The sequence below is a fragment of the Pinus tabuliformis genome, chromosome 1_2, assembly GCF_031772625.1.
Source record: "Pinus tabuliformis cultivar Carrire ecotype Pingquan chromosome 1_2, CPIR1, whole genome shotgun sequence".
Classification (NCBI taxonomy): Eukaryota; Viridiplantae; Streptophyta; class Pinopsida; order Pinales; family Pinaceae; genus Pinus; species Pinus tabuliformis.
In genome coordinates this window covers 442,310,783-442,329,256 of record NC_142298.1, presented here as the reverse complement: position 1 = coordinate 442,329,256, position 18,474 = coordinate 442,310,783, and the positions used below count along the sequence as shown (strand labels likewise).

General features: G+C 33.1%; 1 protein-coding gene across 1 annotated transcript; it reads left to right on the top strand.

Annotated features, from left to right (window-relative positions):
- Positions 1-14,817: 14,817 nt before the first annotated feature.
- LOC149206251 (expansin-like A1) lies at positions 14,818-16,886 on the top strand. Its single transcript, XM_089393659.1, has 5 exons — positions 14,818-15,321; positions 15,423-15,532; positions 15,657-15,835; positions 16,193-16,325; positions 16,412-16,886. The coding sequence occupies exons 1-5, from the start codon at positions 15,189-15,191 to the stop codon at positions 16,673-16,675; spliced, it is 819 nt and encodes a 272-aa protein (XP_089249785.1). The 5' UTR covers positions 14,818-15,188; the 3' UTR covers positions 16,676-16,886.
- The last annotated feature ends 1,588 nt before the right edge of the window (positions 16,887-18,474 follow it).

The window sequence follows — 18,474 nt, the reverse complement described above, 5'->3', positions numbered from 1 at the left end:
ATCAACTTCTCATATAATGTGTTAAAGTCGATAGGAAGTGATTCATCGTAGGAGGGCCTCAGTGTATCTCTTATCAAAGACTTGAAAGAGGTACAAAGATGTGAAGTAAAACAAAGCACATATTGATTTAGGACTTACTCAGGGATGGCTGGCATGATAGAAGGCTTAAGAACTATGAAAAACTAGCTAATTCAAGTTGAACATCTCTTGAACATATTTTTGACATGATAATATCTTGGAAACACTAACTCAAAAGAGGGATCACATTACAAAGTGTAATAGTTTTGAAGGAATATGATTGACAAGATACAAGCGGATTTCCCAACCTTGACACAATTAAAGAGTGAAAGGGTGTCATGTACAAGAGTGACTTGATACCATCAAAATATCCTCCTGGTTCATGTGCAAAGGACCCAACTCCTATTTTTTCCTTAAATTATTAGTGGTCTACAAGTCTACTAGTTCTTTTGGTCTTATCTTATGTTTTGTATTGTCTCGATATAACTGGAACTTTTAGTTTTGTTTTTGAGTTTCCTTTTGGAGTATAGATGGGTGATTCTCATGGTTTCCCTGGAGTGATTTGTAAGGTAACATAAATGCCCTTGAATATAGATTCTCAATTGGGTGTCTATATGGAATTTTTTTAGTAAAGACTCTCAGGTTATCTGAAAATAGTTGGGTTAAGTTGGGGTGCCTCTACCTCTCGATGTATTCCCACTTAAGTAAAATTATACTCTAAGGATTGGGATAGTAAAGTGGTTGGGATCAGTTGCCTATTAATAGTAGGATTCCCCCTATATGATAAGAAGAAACAACATTGCATGGTTTACCTACATAATTTGGATTTGAAGACATTTCAAGGCAATAAAGTTTTTTAATTTACAAAGAAAAATTAAAGTTAAGGCATTGTGGAATGACAATAGTTGGTATAAATATTTCTAAATATAGATTATCTAAGTTTTTAAGTACTCATAAATTTCATAGTTATGAGATTAATTTTAAAATGGTTTTTTTCTCTTCTCCAATTGCAAGTTTTTTGTCATTTAAAGGTAAAAATGAATGAATATTTATTTATTATCTTTTAATTATCATGGGAGGGGTGCTTATTTTAGAATATGGTTTGATAACTTTAAATCTAATTATTAATAATTATTAGGTGGATGGTATAGAATTAACCTCCACAAAATATCTAAAAAATATTTTTAGTAGTTGAGATAGAGGATTGAGATTTATCTCTAAATTACTAATGACTTTTTACTATTCAATTTAATTAAAAAAATGTCATATTTACAATTGTTAGATTATGTTTCCATTTATGTTATTGAACTCTTATAATTTATTGTTAATTTATTGTGTTTTTCTTATTACATGTTTTTTTAAATGTATATATGTTTAGCCCATATATTATTTTTTTATAAATAATAATAATAATAATAATAATAATAATAATAATATTTTAAAATAATGTTAAATTTTAATTAATATATATGATTCTTTTAGACCTTGTCAATGTTAGATGTACTGTGAGGTAAGCGTTTTGATGTTTACTGTGATTTCATCCCTATTTATTTTTTCCAACTATTCAATTTATATGACCACACTAATATGTAGATCATGATACTTCCAATTTTACATTTAAAGGAGCCCATTTGGGGGAGCTCAAAAGATAATCACAAGTACTATGTAAAACCATGTGATACAAGGTTCAAATCCTTCTTGGGTCAAGCCAACAAAAAAAAATCTACTTTGAAAAAATGTTTAACTCTACTTTAATAATATGCCTAATTTTTTTTCAAACCCACTTCTCAATATTTTTAATATTAATTTATGAATTTGTTTAATCATTCAACTATTATTTTTATTTTGTATAATTAATATCCAATTAATACTAAGATGGTAACATGTAGATGTATATATTTTTACTGTAACTTAAATAGATATATATTTAATTATTATAATTGGTAATAAATTGTTTAAATTTAAATTTTGTAATGTTAAATTTAAATTTAATTTAAATAATTTAAAATCCACAATATTTACAATTATGTTGATATCCATTCTATTTTGGAATAGGGTTTTCAGGGTTTTGATTTAATTATCAATATTTTTTTTTAAGAAATGGGTAGGTTTTGATCTATTAAGTCAATCTTGTTTGAAAGCTAGAACCTTTTATAGCTAATACGAAATCGTCTTCTACTAAATCCAAAAATACCAAAAAACACATGAGACTCCAACATTTCGACTACATACTATTGTTATGACATAATTAATCTTATATATATTCTAGAAGACCCATAATATTTATGAAAAATTAAATAACATAGATTCAAACAAAGGGAGAAGAATAGTCTTCAGCCATTGCACCAGGTGCAACAATGACCTCATTTTCATTGTCTTCTATTATGGGAGGCACAAAGTTGTGGCCAGTTCCTCACACATTCATCAACCCTCATCACATGTTGTGTTGGTACTTCTATCTAGGGCGCCCCAACCTCTGCAACTGTCACTTTGTTTCCTTCGAGAACTGGTGCTTCTTTAAGAGGGATTAGTTTTCAAGTTCAAATTACAGACGATCAAATGAGACCTACATGCAGTCCATTTTGGTCTAGAGCAGACCAATTTTCTAGTACAATAGAGCAAGTTGGGCTTTCTCTTCAACATTCTTCATTTCTCCTTATCTTGAAAGAAATTATGATACATTCCATGGTGGTTGTCATATGGACTAGGTGTCGACTGAGATCATTACCCTTTTCTCATTATGGAAACTCCATTTTGAGACAAACACTTTGTTCCTTTCTACCTTCTGCAATCATGGACAACCAAACTCGATTTTTTTTATAAACACTGAAGAACAATACTTCTTTATAATGATGCATGTATGGCCATACTGAAGACATGCTTCTCTCATCGATTTTGTAACAATAATATTCCTTGCACATTCTCCCTTTCAGGTAATCATTTCCTATTTTAAGTCCTCTGCCATAAATGGCCACCTTCATTGAACCCAGTTTCTTCAATCGAAATTACGGTATATCAGACATATGGTTTGGAAATATCCCAGAATCCTCCATATTCAATAGAATTACAGTTGTAACCTCACAGGCTTGGCCCTTCTAGACTCATGCAGTGTACATGAACTTCAAGATTTACATCTCCTTTATACATTCTCCTCTTCATCCATTCCCTTCTGGAGTTAATACTTATGATGATAGGCCAACTCCATTAAATTCCATAAATCAACTCAATATAGCTAGGATCCAGGGATACAACTAACAAACATTCATGTCCCTTCATATTTAGCATGGTTGAAGGTCTTATTCCACTTGTCTTGAATCCTTGTGTTGGGCGCATGATCCCTTAATGCGAGCACACAAAGTTGATGATCAAGTTTAACTGAAGTCTACCAAATCAATATTAGGAGGATCATTAATCCAATTTGAGATTTGACACTTTTCCAACGAGTTTCCATGTAGGCCATTAAGCCTTCAATTCTCGTTATTGGAGATGAATCCCCTATTAATAATGCTAGAGTTTGTTTACTCATGGGATATATTGATTTACCCTCCTTAAGCCATCTTGTTCCATCTATCCTTGCTTGAGACTAGCTTTACGATTTTCCAGTGAATCTAAAACGGAGTTGATATTTCTTTTGACATTGTAAAACTAAGTGGTTTCAAATTTAGGAATGTGTAGACTTATTCTATGAAGCATGGGTGATTGTAATGATGAAGGGTCTGCTTTGGTTTTGTGCACTTGCTGAATAACCAACATTGAATCACCAAACACCATCAGATGTTGGATTTTCTTTGTGATTTACAATTGTAATCCTTGCCACAGGGCTAATAATTCAACCTTATTGTTATATGTAGTTCCCAGGCCTCATGAAAATTTAGTCTCTAATTCTTCATCGTGGTGAAAAATAACACCTCCCACTCTTGTCACCCCAATTTAATTATTAATATTTATTAGGTGGATGGTAGGCATTTAATTTCCATATAATATTCTATAATATTCTTAGTAGTATACAAAAATCAAAGGTTGATATGTATTTTCAAAGTAGTTTTTCTTTTTTTGACCTTTTAATTAAATTAAAAAATCAAAAAATTGTCATGTGAACATGTGTCATATGAAATGAGTTATGATTTTTGGGCATGTGGTATTGATAAGACATGATATTTTCCATGGGGGCTTCACTCGATGAACCTCTAACATAACACGTGTGTTCGTGACATACTAAACAATACCCTTAATTTGACTACATATTGGAAAATATCTCTAAAACTTTATTTAACCCCCTACCTATAAGAACCCAAGATACCTTCCCAATTTAAAAATCCCTTACTTTCACTAGATATTGTAGGTATCCATTTTTTCATTAATATTTTTTACACCCCTTTATATTTATATCCCTTTATTTTCATTAACAATGGTAAGAATATTCTGCACCTAGAAAGAACAACCTAAATACTAGATAGCAGAAAACTTAAAAGTTTCAATAAAAAAGAGGAAGATATAAGTTGGTTGATTTACAAATACATATTGTGGATGATTTGAATGGAAAACACAAAATTTTAACTCTCAATTGTATCTATCTTCTATTGAATACCGAAACTACAATAGTTCAAAACAAAACTCGATATCCAGCACAATGGCATACCTTTCATCTCGCTTATAGAATAGGAAGAGGAGAGAAATTATAATGAATATGGACACATGCAAAATCCTATCTAGTTGGAATTTTCCAAATCATAGCCCTAACATGATCACCGAGTGCACTATAGTTGCATGGTAAGAGTGCCAAGTATGTCTCCATCAAGAGATGAACTGGAGCATGCAAGCATGCATCCCTTCCTTGAGATCTGTGTCCCCTACCTGAGACGGTAATTTCTCATGCATAAGTATTCTAATTGACTAAGGATCTGCAACCTCTTAGTAAGAATAGATCATGCATGCTAAAAAAAAATAAAAGTAATCTCTAATAATATAAAAACTCTATCCAAAACCAAAATTGCTAAATTTGAAACAACATCTAAATTGAAATTAATTGAAGGTATGACATGTGTGACCTTATCATGCATGCACCTTCTTCAAAACAATATTCTATTTTACTATCTCCTATGGAATGCATGTGCCCTCTACCAAGAAATAGTTGATATTACTATCTCCTTCACTTTCATTCAACCTATTCATCATTAATGTAAGGAAAGGGTGAAGGTGCCATATCTATTGCCTTCTCTACTGCCCCATCACTGGGAGGATCACTAGTTGAGCAACAAGTAAAAAATCCTAACACACACATTAGACATAGATCATAGAGGTATTAGTAATGTGATGCATGTTTTTTCTAGAGAAAGGCTGCTTGGGAGTGGGAGTGGAAGCGGGAAGCGGGAGAAGAAGCTAGAAGTGGGAGTAGAAGCGGGAAGTGGGAGTGGAAGTAGGAGCGAGGAGTGACATTTTCAAAATCTCCCACGTTGGGAGCGATTTTGGGAGTGGATTTTATATAATATATATCTTTATATATTTTGATTCATATATGTCAACAAAAGCACGTAGAATGATGAATTTGTGATAAAAACTTAAAAACATGGATTAAAACATATAACATCATTCAGCTAGTAGCTATAATTCTCATCAACCACAGGTCCAAAAATTACAAGTTCTCATGTATATAGCATGTAAGGGTGCACATAACCAAAATAACATCGAGTGAAATCTATCTCTGAACCAAAAATACATCAACAAATAGGCTTTGGATGGCCTATAGCATCCAAAATAATAATGCTACAATAAATACCTACATATCATCAAAATCATTGCCTATCTTGGTATCTTTGTCATTAGTATCACCCTCTAAGCATTAACATAAGATAGAAAAAACGTAGCATGCCAAGTCAATATTTTGTTTAAGTGACGAGTACATTTTTAGTAGTGTCATGATAGAGGAGTTTGACAACCGATGTTACTAACATAAAGGTAGATAGAGGGCTTAGTTCTTTTGATGAAATACGTTTTCCATACCCTAGTACATGACAAAATCCAATGGAAACATTGCAATCCCTCCGATCCTAAAATATTGAAAAACTAATAAGTCTACTAGATTTTGAGTGAGATCTAAAATTCTACTTTCTCCATATGAAATCTAATGAGGTCAGATCCACTCTGAAACATCCTGAGTCATTTCATGTTAATGTTAAAAATTTAAGTAAAAGAATGAAAATGAAAGATAAGGAGAATGCCACTTTGACTTTAAGAATTTAACATTATCATGAATTGCATGTCAATATTAGGGCCATATGTTTGAATATTAGGCTACTATGGAGGTAATATTACCATATTTTTTTCTTTCCCCCTCCCACTCCCAATACTCCCACAATCCTCCTGGAGCTCTATGTCTCCAGCCCACTTTTGTTTTGCCTCCGGGTGGCCAATTTATTGTATAAACAATACCTTATAATGCACATATTTCTATACAACATTAAAAAACTCTTTAGCCCCTATTATATGTTCAATATATTATTTTATTTTTTCCTCATTTTTTATGCCCCAAAATGAATGCACGTGATATGGTATTGCTTTGTCAATGAAGCCCCCATGGTATTATAACAAGACCTATTTATAGATTAAAAATATCCATGATTAAGTGGGGGTTTATCTCCATTGCTAAAAATCTTGTTACATTTTTTTAAATGTATATATTAATTCTTTTTATCATTAATAATAATAATAATTTTAAATAAAGTGATAATTTGATTAATTTTTATGTTTTTATTTTATTTTATCAATTTGAGATGTATAATGAAGTAAGTTTTTTAATGCTTATTATGGATTATGCCTATCATCATTTACCAACCGTTTAATTTATATGGTTGCACTAGTATTTATAATATTTAGCATGCATGTGTGTAAAGAGCCTAATTGGTTCTTTATGTTAATTAACCATGATACTTGTCAGTCTCATGCATGGTCAATGTCTATTATGTTCTAACTATATGAGATATAATAATTATTCTACTTAATATAACAAAAGTTTGTTCTATTGATTTGTGTCTCATGGTGATGAATACAATGATATATACAACATTGTGTTTCTTAAAAATGCATTAAAGTTTTGTTTTTTTAGATGAATATGATTAAATGCTAACTAATTTGGATTCTACACTTCCATTAATATCCAACATTCTATACATTAGTTAATCGACAAATATTCATGGTAGACATCCTCAATCTAAAAGGTTGAATATGTCAACAAACTAGACTAGTGTGGGGAAATGTTGGACATCTGCATACTCAATGTATAGAGCCAATTAGGACCACATATTCTTTGTCTATATCAGTATAAGCAAACATCACTTAATGATAATAGTGACAAAAAGTTTTCACTTAAGTTTTATGGACCCTATCCAATTCTCAAATGTATTGGGTGTGTTGCTTAAAAATTTCCTCTTAGCCCACTGTAAGATCTACCCAAAAATTTCATGAGAAATTCTTGAAGAAAATGGTATGTTTGAATTGTCAATTTCAAATTTGTCCTCCTAGAACTAGATAAAGAGGGTTCCATTTGGCTACAATAGGAGGCATTTTTAGAGAAAATATAACATTCTCTATGCCAACATATGTTAGGTCCCTATAATACTAGTGTAGCCCCCTTTATTGTTATTGTTAGTGTGCCCCCCTTATTGTTATTGTTAATGTAGCCTCCATATTGTTATTTTTTTGCCCCATAAAATCCCACTATTTTTACTATTGTGCCCTTACATTATTATGTAGGCTCTAATTATATTGTGACCCCTTAGACTCCTATATATATAAATGAGGTCTTACCATTTGTATCATCCAAGAATTGTTCATTTACGTGATTTAAAGGAGGTTTCCCCCTCAAATAATATAATTTTCAAGTCGTTGATCTATCTTTTCTTCTATTTCATGATCCGGTTGCATAACATTTGGTATCAGGGCTTTGGATTCTAGGATTTCGTTGCTTCAAACAGGTCATCTTGGAATTTTTGTTGTAACTTTTTCTCTACAAGGATTCAAAAGCTGAAATTTTTACTACATGGATCCAAAATAGTGGTGAACTTCATGTAAAATTTTAGATCTTGGTTCACTATATTTTCAGAGATATGGTCCGAATAATTTAGGAGCTTTGTAGGCTCCAGAATTCAATCTCAAACACATGACCTAGGGAAATTGTCATAAATTTGTTTCTAAGCATCGGATTTGAATTTCATAAAAAGTAACTAAAATTGCATTGATTTTATTTTTCCTTATATAATTTTCAGGGTTGAAGGTCGAAAAATAGACATGTGGCATTTCATACAAGTTCTCTCTACTGAACTAGTCTATAATCAGGTCAACGTGAGATATCGAGCATAACATTTTCATGAAGAACCAAATTTTGGTTTGACCTGTGGAATTGCAAAGAAGACTCAAAGGGATACCATATGATTAAATTTTAGACCTTGAAGATCCAAAATTACAAAGATACAATAGTTTCAATATCCAGCTCCTAAAAAGAAAGAAAAAAGTGTTAGTTTTTTAAATTTTGCATAATTGTTGTTTGAAAAATCAGTTTGAAGTGATTCAAAGGGCATAGTGAAGCATAGACATAGTTGTTTGATTCCAAAATGCCTTGAAACAAAAAAATGGACACACCTAGTAAGCAACCAGAAATCTCTACTATGTCGCACGAAGAAGAGGAAGAAAAGAAACATGATATATCAAAATTACGAGACCAAGAGCAACAAATTTCACTCTCACAAAGAGTAACAAAAAATGAACTAGAAGCTAAGATGGATGGATTAGAAGAAAAAATAAAAGGCAACATGGAAGGCTTGAAGGATGGTTTAGAAGTAGATATGGGAGTTTTTAAAGTAGACATGGACGTGATGAATGTCAAATTGGAAAGGTTGACAAAGTTACTAAAAGAAAGGCTTCCCAATGGTGACAAGGTAATCCATGAAAATAATGATGAGGACAAAAGGAATATGAATCATGATTTTAGAGACTCCAATGTTGGGTTTAATACTCATCACATTCCAAAGATCGAAATGAGAATATTTGATGGCAAGGATATGGTAACATGGATACTACAGATGGAGCAATTCTTTTATCTACATGATGTGTCACACACAAAAAAGGTACGCATTGCATCGCTATATTTAGAACAAAACCAGTTTGTGTGGTATCGATGGCTTTGTTCTCATAAATCAATTTTCACTTCGACAATTTTTGTGGAAGAATTGGTAGCACATTATGAGGATATAAAGAGAAATACCTTCTTTAGCCAATTTATAAATCTTAAACAAAAGGGTTCAATGGTAGAGCATACTAACGACTTCCAAAGATTGAATATCAAGTTAAATGAGATTCTAGAGGAGTATAGGATTGATGTCGCCATCAGGACTTTAGAGGATAACATCCGACATGAGATTCGCCTTTGGGAACATGATCCGTTAGAGAAGACATTCAAGGTGGCAAGAAAAATTGAAAGAAAAATTAAGGCAACAAGGCAGTCTACCACTCACAACTATAAAGATGTAATTTTTGTTGCTCCTAGCCTCCCACAACCTAAAACATTGATGCCACAATAACTGGAGGAAAAAAAGAGAAAAAGGGCTTTGTTATAGTTGTGATACCAAATGCGCTAAAGTTCATAAGTGTGTTGAGAAGAAATTATTTTACATAGATTGTGAATAGGAGGAAGAGAAGGAACGAGAAACATCAAAAGAAGAGGATCTACATCAAGAACCAATCCTAGAGAAAGAAGAAATGAATCCAACCATATCTTGTAATGCATTGGAAGGAATTACCACTCCTCAAACTCTGAAGATACAAGGATATATTAAGAATAAAAAGGTAATATTGTTGATTGATTCTGGTAGTACCCATAATTTTATTCATTGTAAGAAATCCAAGGAAATAAATTGCTTTCTACATCTAACACAAAGAGTATCAAGTGATGGTTGTAAATGAAGAAAGTATAAATTTATCAAGGAAGAGTTATAATATCAATCCAATCATGGGGGAATATGTATTGAATAGTCCAATGTTTTCCACTACAATGAGTGGTGTTGATGTATTGAATAGTCCAATGTTTTCCATTACAATGAGTGGTGTTGATGTTGTATTAGGAGTCCAATGGTTCCAATATTTGGGAACAATAACTTTTATTTTTCAAGAACTTTTCTTGGAATTTTCCTGGGAAGGAAAGGAAATTGAATTAAGAGGAATCGTAGGGAAACCAGGGAATATAACCAGCGCTAATGGCATGACAAATATTTTGAAGAAAGAAAAATAAGGCATAATTGCGCAATTATGCTCACTAGATGTTCAAACATCGAAATCATCTATTTATCTAGATCTCCAAATAATATTGGACAATCATTCAAAGGTATTTGAGACTCCCAAAGGCCTCCCACCTATTCGTGGTCATGATCATGCTATTCACTTGATTACAGGAAGTGTTCCTCCATACATAAGGTCTTACAGATATCCCTATGCCCAAAAGAGTGAAATTGAACGTATGGTTACAAAAATGCTAGAGGACGGTATAATTCAACCTAGCCAAAGTTCTTTCTCTACTCCAGCAGTATTGGTGCATAAGAAGGATGCATCATGGTGTATGTCTCCGGATTATAGGGAGCTAAACAAGCTCACTATTAAAGATAAATTTCCCATTCTTGTCATTACTGAATTATTGGATGAATTACCTAGAGAAATTTACTTCACCAATCTAGATCTTCATTCAGAATATCATCAAATTAGAATGAATACTGAAGACATTCCAAAAACAACATTAAGAACTCATGAAGGTCATTATGAATTTTTGGTCATGTCTTTTGGCCTTACTAATGCACCTTCCACATTTCAAGTTTTGATGAATTCAATTTTCAAACCCTTCCTCAGAAAAATTGTGCTAGTATTTTTTGATGATATATTAATCTACAACAAGCTTTGGAAGAATCATGTTCAACATGTTGACAAGGTGCTCAAACTATTGGAGGAGAAACAATTATATGAAAAAAACTCCAAATGTTTCTTTGGAGTATAGGAGGTGGATTATTTAAGCCATATTGTATCTCATGAGGGTGTTAAAGTAGACCCTAACAAAATTAAAACCATTAAGGAATCGAAAATCCCCACAACCCTAAAACATCTTCGAAGATTTCTCGGGTTGACAGGGTAGTATCACAATTTTGTTAAGAATTATGGGAGAATAGCAACATCTCTAACAACATTACTGAGGAAAGATGCATTTTATTGGACTTCAGAAGCAACTAAGGCCTTTAAACATCTTAAAGAGGCAATGTCCCAAGCACCGGTCTTAACTACACCAGACATCACAAAAACTTTTAGTATGAAATGTGATACCTTGGGAAATGGAATTGGTGTTGTTTTAATGCAAGAAGGAAGACCCATTTCTTTTGAAAGTCATCCAATCAAGGGAAAGTATTTACACAAACCTATTTATGAGAATGAAATGATGGCAATACTACATGCACTAAAGCAATGGCAACCTTACCTAATGGGAAGACACTTCAAGGTAAAAACATATCATGATAGTCTTAAGTACTTTTTGGAACAAAGATTATCTTCAGAAGAGCAGAAAAAATGGGTCACAATGAAATTGGTTTATGACTTTGAAATCATCTACAAAAGAAAAATGTTGTTGCATATGCACTCTCAAGAAAGGATAAGGATGTGGAAGCATTTCTCTGTTCCATTTCTATTATCCAACCTGATTGGATAACTAAAACAAGGAATGAATGGAAGAATGAAAAAGAGGTACGAACACTCATTCAAAAGTTACAGTAAGATCCAAGTAGATCTGATACATTTATCTGGAAAAATGATTCATTGTGGTACAAAGATTGCTTATACCTATTTAAAAATTCTCAACCCAAACAAAAGATTCTTTTGGAATTGCACACCTCCCCCTTAGGAGGGCACTTGGGATTTTTGAAAACTTATCACATGGTCAAGAAGGAATCTTTTTCGGATGGCCTTAAATTTGACATTCAAAAGTTTGTAGTAGAATTTTTAGTTTGCCAAAAAATAAAATTGAGACAATTAAGATGTTGGGTATGTTACAACCTTTAGTAATTCCAAATCAGCATTGGGAGGAGGTCTCAATGGATTTTATCATAGTTTTACCCAATTCAAAGGAAAGAGTGTCATCGTGGTGGTAGTTGATAGACATACCAAGCATGCACACTTTTGTGCATTATATCATCCTTTTTAAGTTAGTACAGTTGCTATTGCATTTATGTAAACAATTAAAAAGCTACATGGAAACCCAAAGAATATTGTAAGTGAGAGAGATCCCACTTTCACTGGAAATTTTTGGACAAGATTATTTTCTTGTCTTGGTACTTAATTAGCTCATAGCTCATCTTATCATTCGTAATCTGATGGTAAAAGTGAGATAATGAACAAATATTTGGAAGGATATCTTTGTTTCTTTGTATCTGATAAACAAACACAATGGGTCAAGTGGTTACCTCTGTCTGAATGGTGGTATAACACTTCCTTCCATACTGCGACAAAAATGACTCCATTTATAGCACTTTATGGATATCACCCACCGTCCATCACATCATTCTTAAGATAAAATTATAAGGTTCAAGCAGCAGACGATCACATCGATCATCAACAACAAGTTCTCCAACTCTTAAAGGATAACCTCACTTCGGCGCATAATCGAATGAAACAACAAGCAAATCAACATCATACTGAAAGAAGTTTTGGCATAGGCAACTGGGTACTTTTACGGTTAAAACCATACAAATAAATGTCCATCAAGAAAGCAAAGAAGGAAAATAAATTATCGCCCAAGTACTATGGTCCTTACAAGGTGTTGCAAAATATTGGTACTATGGCATGCAAATTGGAGTTGACTGCATCTTCTTGAGTACACCCAATTTTCCATGTTTCATGCTTAAAGAAGGTTACTAGTAACAAGCTCGTAGTTCAAACAATATTTCCAAAACTTGACAAAGAATGAAAAATCATATTGGAGCTTGAAGCAATCACTGAAACAAGAACCCAATAGCTACAGTATCGATTAATTTTAGAGTATCTCATTAAGTGGAAGAACTTATCCACTGAAGATTCCACATGGGAGGATGTGAATTTTATATAGAAGCATCCAAAACTACTCAAATGTTGACGAAAATACTTTTCTTGAGGAGAGAGGCATGTTAGGTCCCTATAATACTAGTGTAGCCCCCTTATTGTTATTGTTAGTGTAGCCCCCTTATTTTTATTGTTAATGTAGCCCCCATATCATTATTGTTGTGCCCCATAAAAGTCCACTATTGTTACTGTTGCACCCCTACATTATTATTGTTATTTAGGCTCTGATTATATTGTGACCCATTAGACTCCTATATATAGAAAGGAGGTATTTTCACTTGTATCATCCAGGAATTGTTCATTTGTGTGATATAAAGGATCTTTCCCCCTCGAAGAAGCAAATTTTCAAGTCGTTGATCTATCTTTTCTTCTATTTTTTGATCTGGTTGCATAACAACATATTATCTAAGAAGCCTTGATCGAGTATAAGGATATGTGACTTGAATATGCCACTTGGGAATTATTTGTATTCTTACATTAGTTTTCACAACTCTCAGCCTTGAGGACACATTACTTTTGAAGGGGGAGAGCATGTTAGGGTTCCACCCTAGTTCTTATGGTTAGGGAAATATGTTGTTACTTAATGTATAATAGTCATTTTTAAAAGTAAGGTCTACTAAGTAGTTTATTTAAACCCAGTCATGAAGGAATGCTAAATGCTTAAGATTTGGGAGAGATATAAACTATTTATAATTTTAGAAGCTATGTAATTGATTACTAGTTGATTAATATTGTATATGATTTCTACTTAATTAGAAGTTTCCCCTTCAAAGAAGTGAGTGATCATTGCTGAATATTTACAGTACCAATAAATATTTATTGAAAAATGTTTCAAATCCTTTCCTATTCTTTAACAAGTTTAATATATGAAATTTCCAAAAATCCACCTGTTACAAAGGATAGAATCGAGCCTATTAGATAAAATGTCCTTATGATAAGGATCATCTTGGGAAAGGTGAGGTTGGGTAATGCCATGGAAGAACTTTTTATAGATAAATAGGCCTGGACCTCAGCTTTGCAATGATAAATCGGGCATTACAGACCGTTGTGGAGAGCCCACTACCTTGATGGTTGCAAGGTAGGTGCATCAAGTGGCCCCAGGTTTGCAATGCCAAATCTTGCACAGCAAGTCAAATTTTCTCTTTTTGGCCTATGTTTCTTTAAGGTGTAATGCCAATGGTTGATTATGCTCGTACTGTTCAGTGTCCAGACACTGCAATTTTTATTAAAGACTCAATTCTGAGATATAGAATTTTTAAACGTTAAGGAAGCTAAAAATATATTATAATAGATAAAGCAATGTGTATTATAGGTCAGCTGTAAAGGGAAGCCATTATAAGTCAGGTGTAAGTGGCAAGAGGAGTGTAATGGAAGTCAATGTCAGAAAAGAGAGTTATTCCATGAAAGGGAATCTGGACTTACTCCATTTGTCTGTGTGTAATTCATTCTGGGCCAATCCGGGTCGCTTATAAGTCAATATACGTTTAAACTTAGATTTATGGTGGGGAATGCATCTGGTTGCTACTTCGAATCCCACTCAGGGTTTTAATGCCAAACTAAACCTGCAACAATTTCGAAGGAATATTGTTTGTCACATGAAACATGCTTACATACCAATATTATTTTAAGTAGGGGGTTGGCAGATCTTTTTATAATCTCGACCAAGGTAAACTTGATGCTCTTCACAGTGTGACGTATATATACTTATTTCCATTTGCCATTCCAAGCACCTGGTGCTCCACTTTCTCCCCTGTTAAATGAAATTAGAAAATTGCAGGTTAGAATACAGAGCATCAATGAATTAGGGATAAGATATTAACTTTTATAACTCGGTGTTTGACACGTAGGTTCTCACTAGGGATGCCATTTATTTAATTTCAACATCATATTCCCTGCCAGAGAATACAGACGAATCAGGCTACTTTTGATCGGCTGTATACTACCAGGTAACAGCTGTGTACCAATTGGATGACTATAAATATGAAAGCAGGGGAAATCAAAATTGGGACTAGAGGCCATTTCAATTCTTTCTCCCTGGGAAGAAATCTTGCATCATGGCCACCAGAACACCAAATTTCTTCCTGTTTTGCAGTTTGGGTTTCATGCTCATCGTTACAGTGTTAAGTTGCAGCAGCTGCGTCCATCAGTCTAAACTCGCCTATTACGCTTACTCTGGGGCCGTCAATGGTATTGCACAATCCCTAAAACTATATGGAACACTATTTGACAGTGGTAATAAATTTATCTTTTCCATGGTGTAATTACTTTGTTTGGTATTATTATTGCAGTTGGGGCGTGCGGATATGGATCATTTGCAGCAAAACTCTATGGTGGCAATGTGGGAGCTGCTAGTTCCGATCTCTACAGGAATGGCGTTGGGTGTAGCGCTTGCTATCAGGCATGACATAGTCCTTATTGGCATATTGCATATTTAAAAGTTGTTGCCATGTTTCAATAATTCCAGATCTTTTTCATGATGAAAAGGCTAATGATATTTGTAAGACGATCTATTGAATTTGCAGATAAGATGCACCGACCCCAAATTATGCAACAAGTCAGGGACAACAATAGTGGTTGCAGACTTCACACAGAACAACCAAACAGATTTTGTAGTATCACGGAGCACATTCTCAAGCCTGGCAATCGCAGATAAGGGCTCCCAGCTCATCAAGGGTGGGATTATAGATATCGAGTATAAAAGGTATACAGAGAATTTAAACCAACACAGAGTTTCAATTTTGAGTTTATTTTTGAATTTAAGTCACTTGCAAATTTTGAAGTATTAATTTCGAGAGTATTTTGGAATAGGATAGAAAGTCTAATTCTATTTACAAGAATTCTAAAACATTTGTAAGATCTTATTCCAAAACATTTGCAAAATTTACCATCAAAACGAAGATCGGATTCTAAAATATTTGCAAAATCTACCATCAAAATAAAAATGTCAATTGGACATTTTTTTTGAAATATCATGATGAAACTCTGCTATTTCTGAAAAAACAGAGCATAAGTGTCTCTGAGCATATACATGAGGAACTTGATTGGGTACTGTGAACAGGGTCCCTTGCGAGTACAAGGACCAGAATTTGGTGGTTAGGGTGGACGGAAGTAGCCAGTATCCTCACTATCTTGCTGTGCAATTTCTGTACCAAGGAGGCCAGACAGACATAGTTTCTGTGGATGTTGCTCAGGTAAATTAGTCCGTGACACTATTTTGTGAAACTGCATTTAGAAAACTGATCTGCTAATTAATTTGTCATTTGTGATGTGTTTGAAGGTGGGTACATCTGGGTGGCATTACATGACACGCAACCATGGTGCAGTGTGGGAGATTCAAAAGCCACCAGGTGGTGCTCTCCAGTTTCGATTCGTGGTAACCAGCGGGTACGATGGGAAATGGTTGTGGGCCAAAAAGGCTGTGCTTCCCTCCGACTGGAAATCAGAGGGTGTTTATGATTCTGGAATTCAGATCAGTGATGTTGCTTTGGAAAATTGTAATCCATGTAATGAAAATAACAGTGGATGGGCCGACTCGCCATGAATATATGTATGAATGCAACCAACACTCAGACGCTGTGGAATCCATGGACTTGACAATTTAACGGGCTTGTGGGTATCAACTTTGCACACAGGTGATCACCACTTTCTATATATAATAAGAAAACAGAATATGTATTAGTGGCATGCACTGGTGGAAACACTGGTACCATTTATCCATTAAATGGAAGTGCGTTTCGGTTTATTTCCTTTCATATTTATTTAATTTATTGCACACTAACGTTACTTTTAAATGAATATTCACATCATTGTTGCAATATCAAATAAATATTCATATCACTGTTGCAATATCAAATATAAAGTAGACTAGTACCAAATATAAAATAGACTACTTTAGTACTGTATATTAAATAGTTATTCAGCATTGATAAGAATCAAAATATTTATTTCATAATAAATGATGAAATTATTTATTTTATAATAAACTTCAGAGGGTTAAGAATTTAAAAAAATTATACAAATTAATTAAATTATATTTTTATTTTAAATTATTAAATTAATTATAAATAGAAATTTATTTATAGAAGTAATTTGATTGGTGATGTAAATCATAAATTTTTAGGTTAGAATCAAATATATATAAAATAACAATGGATTTTGTTATAATATTATGGGTAATACTATTGCTTACTAATATCAAATGCTCAAAAAACTATAATTCATTTCATATGGCACATGTTAGTATAATATTTCTTTAAATTAATCTATTTAAATAAAAATACAGAATGAACATAATTACTTTTGAGATAAATATCAACCTTTGTTATGTGACTACTATTAATAATATGTTAGAATATTATGTGGAGCTTAAATCACTACCATACACCTAATAATTATTGATAATTAAATTAAAATTTTGTAAGGCTTATTGTTTTTTAGCATGGATATTTCCACAGTGACTAAATTGTTGTTGATGATGAGGACCTCTGGAGAACTTTGTATTATGAACTTTGTTATGTCCAACATTTCAGGTAAACCTTTCTCCCATCTTCAAGGGCTTGATGCTTACTGATGATGAGAAGAGTGATGGACATCTGGTTATTGTTATTATTATTATCATTATATGTGTTACACATATATACATTTTGAAAAAAACATGTAACAAGATTCTTAAACATGAAGATTTCTCCCATTTTGTGATGGGGATTCATAATTTATAAAAAGGTTTTGTTACAATATTATAATCCAATGACATGACTTACTAACACTACATGCCCAAAAAACCATGATTCATGTTTAAATGAAACATGTTCATATGATATTTTTTTAGTTAATCAATATAATTATAATGCCAAAAAGGGCATAACTACTTCTAAGATAAATCCTAATCTTTAAGTTGTGAGTACTATTAAAAATATTCTAGAATATTCCATGAAAAATGAAATCCTTACCATCTACTATTGGGCGCAGGATCCCCCAAGGCAAGTTTTGGGGCTTAAAGCTTAGATTTTGACTAAATCTGATATAAAAACTCCACATTTTGTGGGTGTGCAGCGCGAAGATTGTAAATAAGTAATAGAGTTGTCCACCCTCATTTTTGTAATGTAATTTCGGCTTTAGAGATCTACCCATGGTCCGCAGACCACGGGATTATATAAATAGAGCGAGGCTCTAAGTTGTAAATAAGTAAAGTTAACGGAAGTAAGATCTAATGATGAAGAATTGAGTCTTATCTAAGTGTCGAGTTGAGTCTTTGGGTCGTAGAGAAGGAGAAAACTCTGTAGCTGAGTGCGCAAAGGCCTAGTAGTCCTCAACTGAATGCGCGAACCCCTGCAGCAGAGT

Excerpts from the sequence above, each read along its gene's own strand:
- LOC149206251 (XM_089393659.1), top strand. The coding sequence starts at position 15,189 with ATGGCCACCAGAACACCAAATTTCTTCCTGTTTTGCAGTTTGGGTTTC. Across the intron at positions 15,322-15,422 it reads TTACTCTGGGGCCGTCAATG|TTGGGGCGTGCGGATATGGA; the intron begins GTATTGCACAAT and ends TTATTATTGCAG. Across the intron at positions 15,533-15,656 it reads GGTGTAGCGCTTGCTATCAG|ATAAGATGCACCGACCCCAA; the intron begins GCATGACATAGT and ends TTGAATTTGCAG.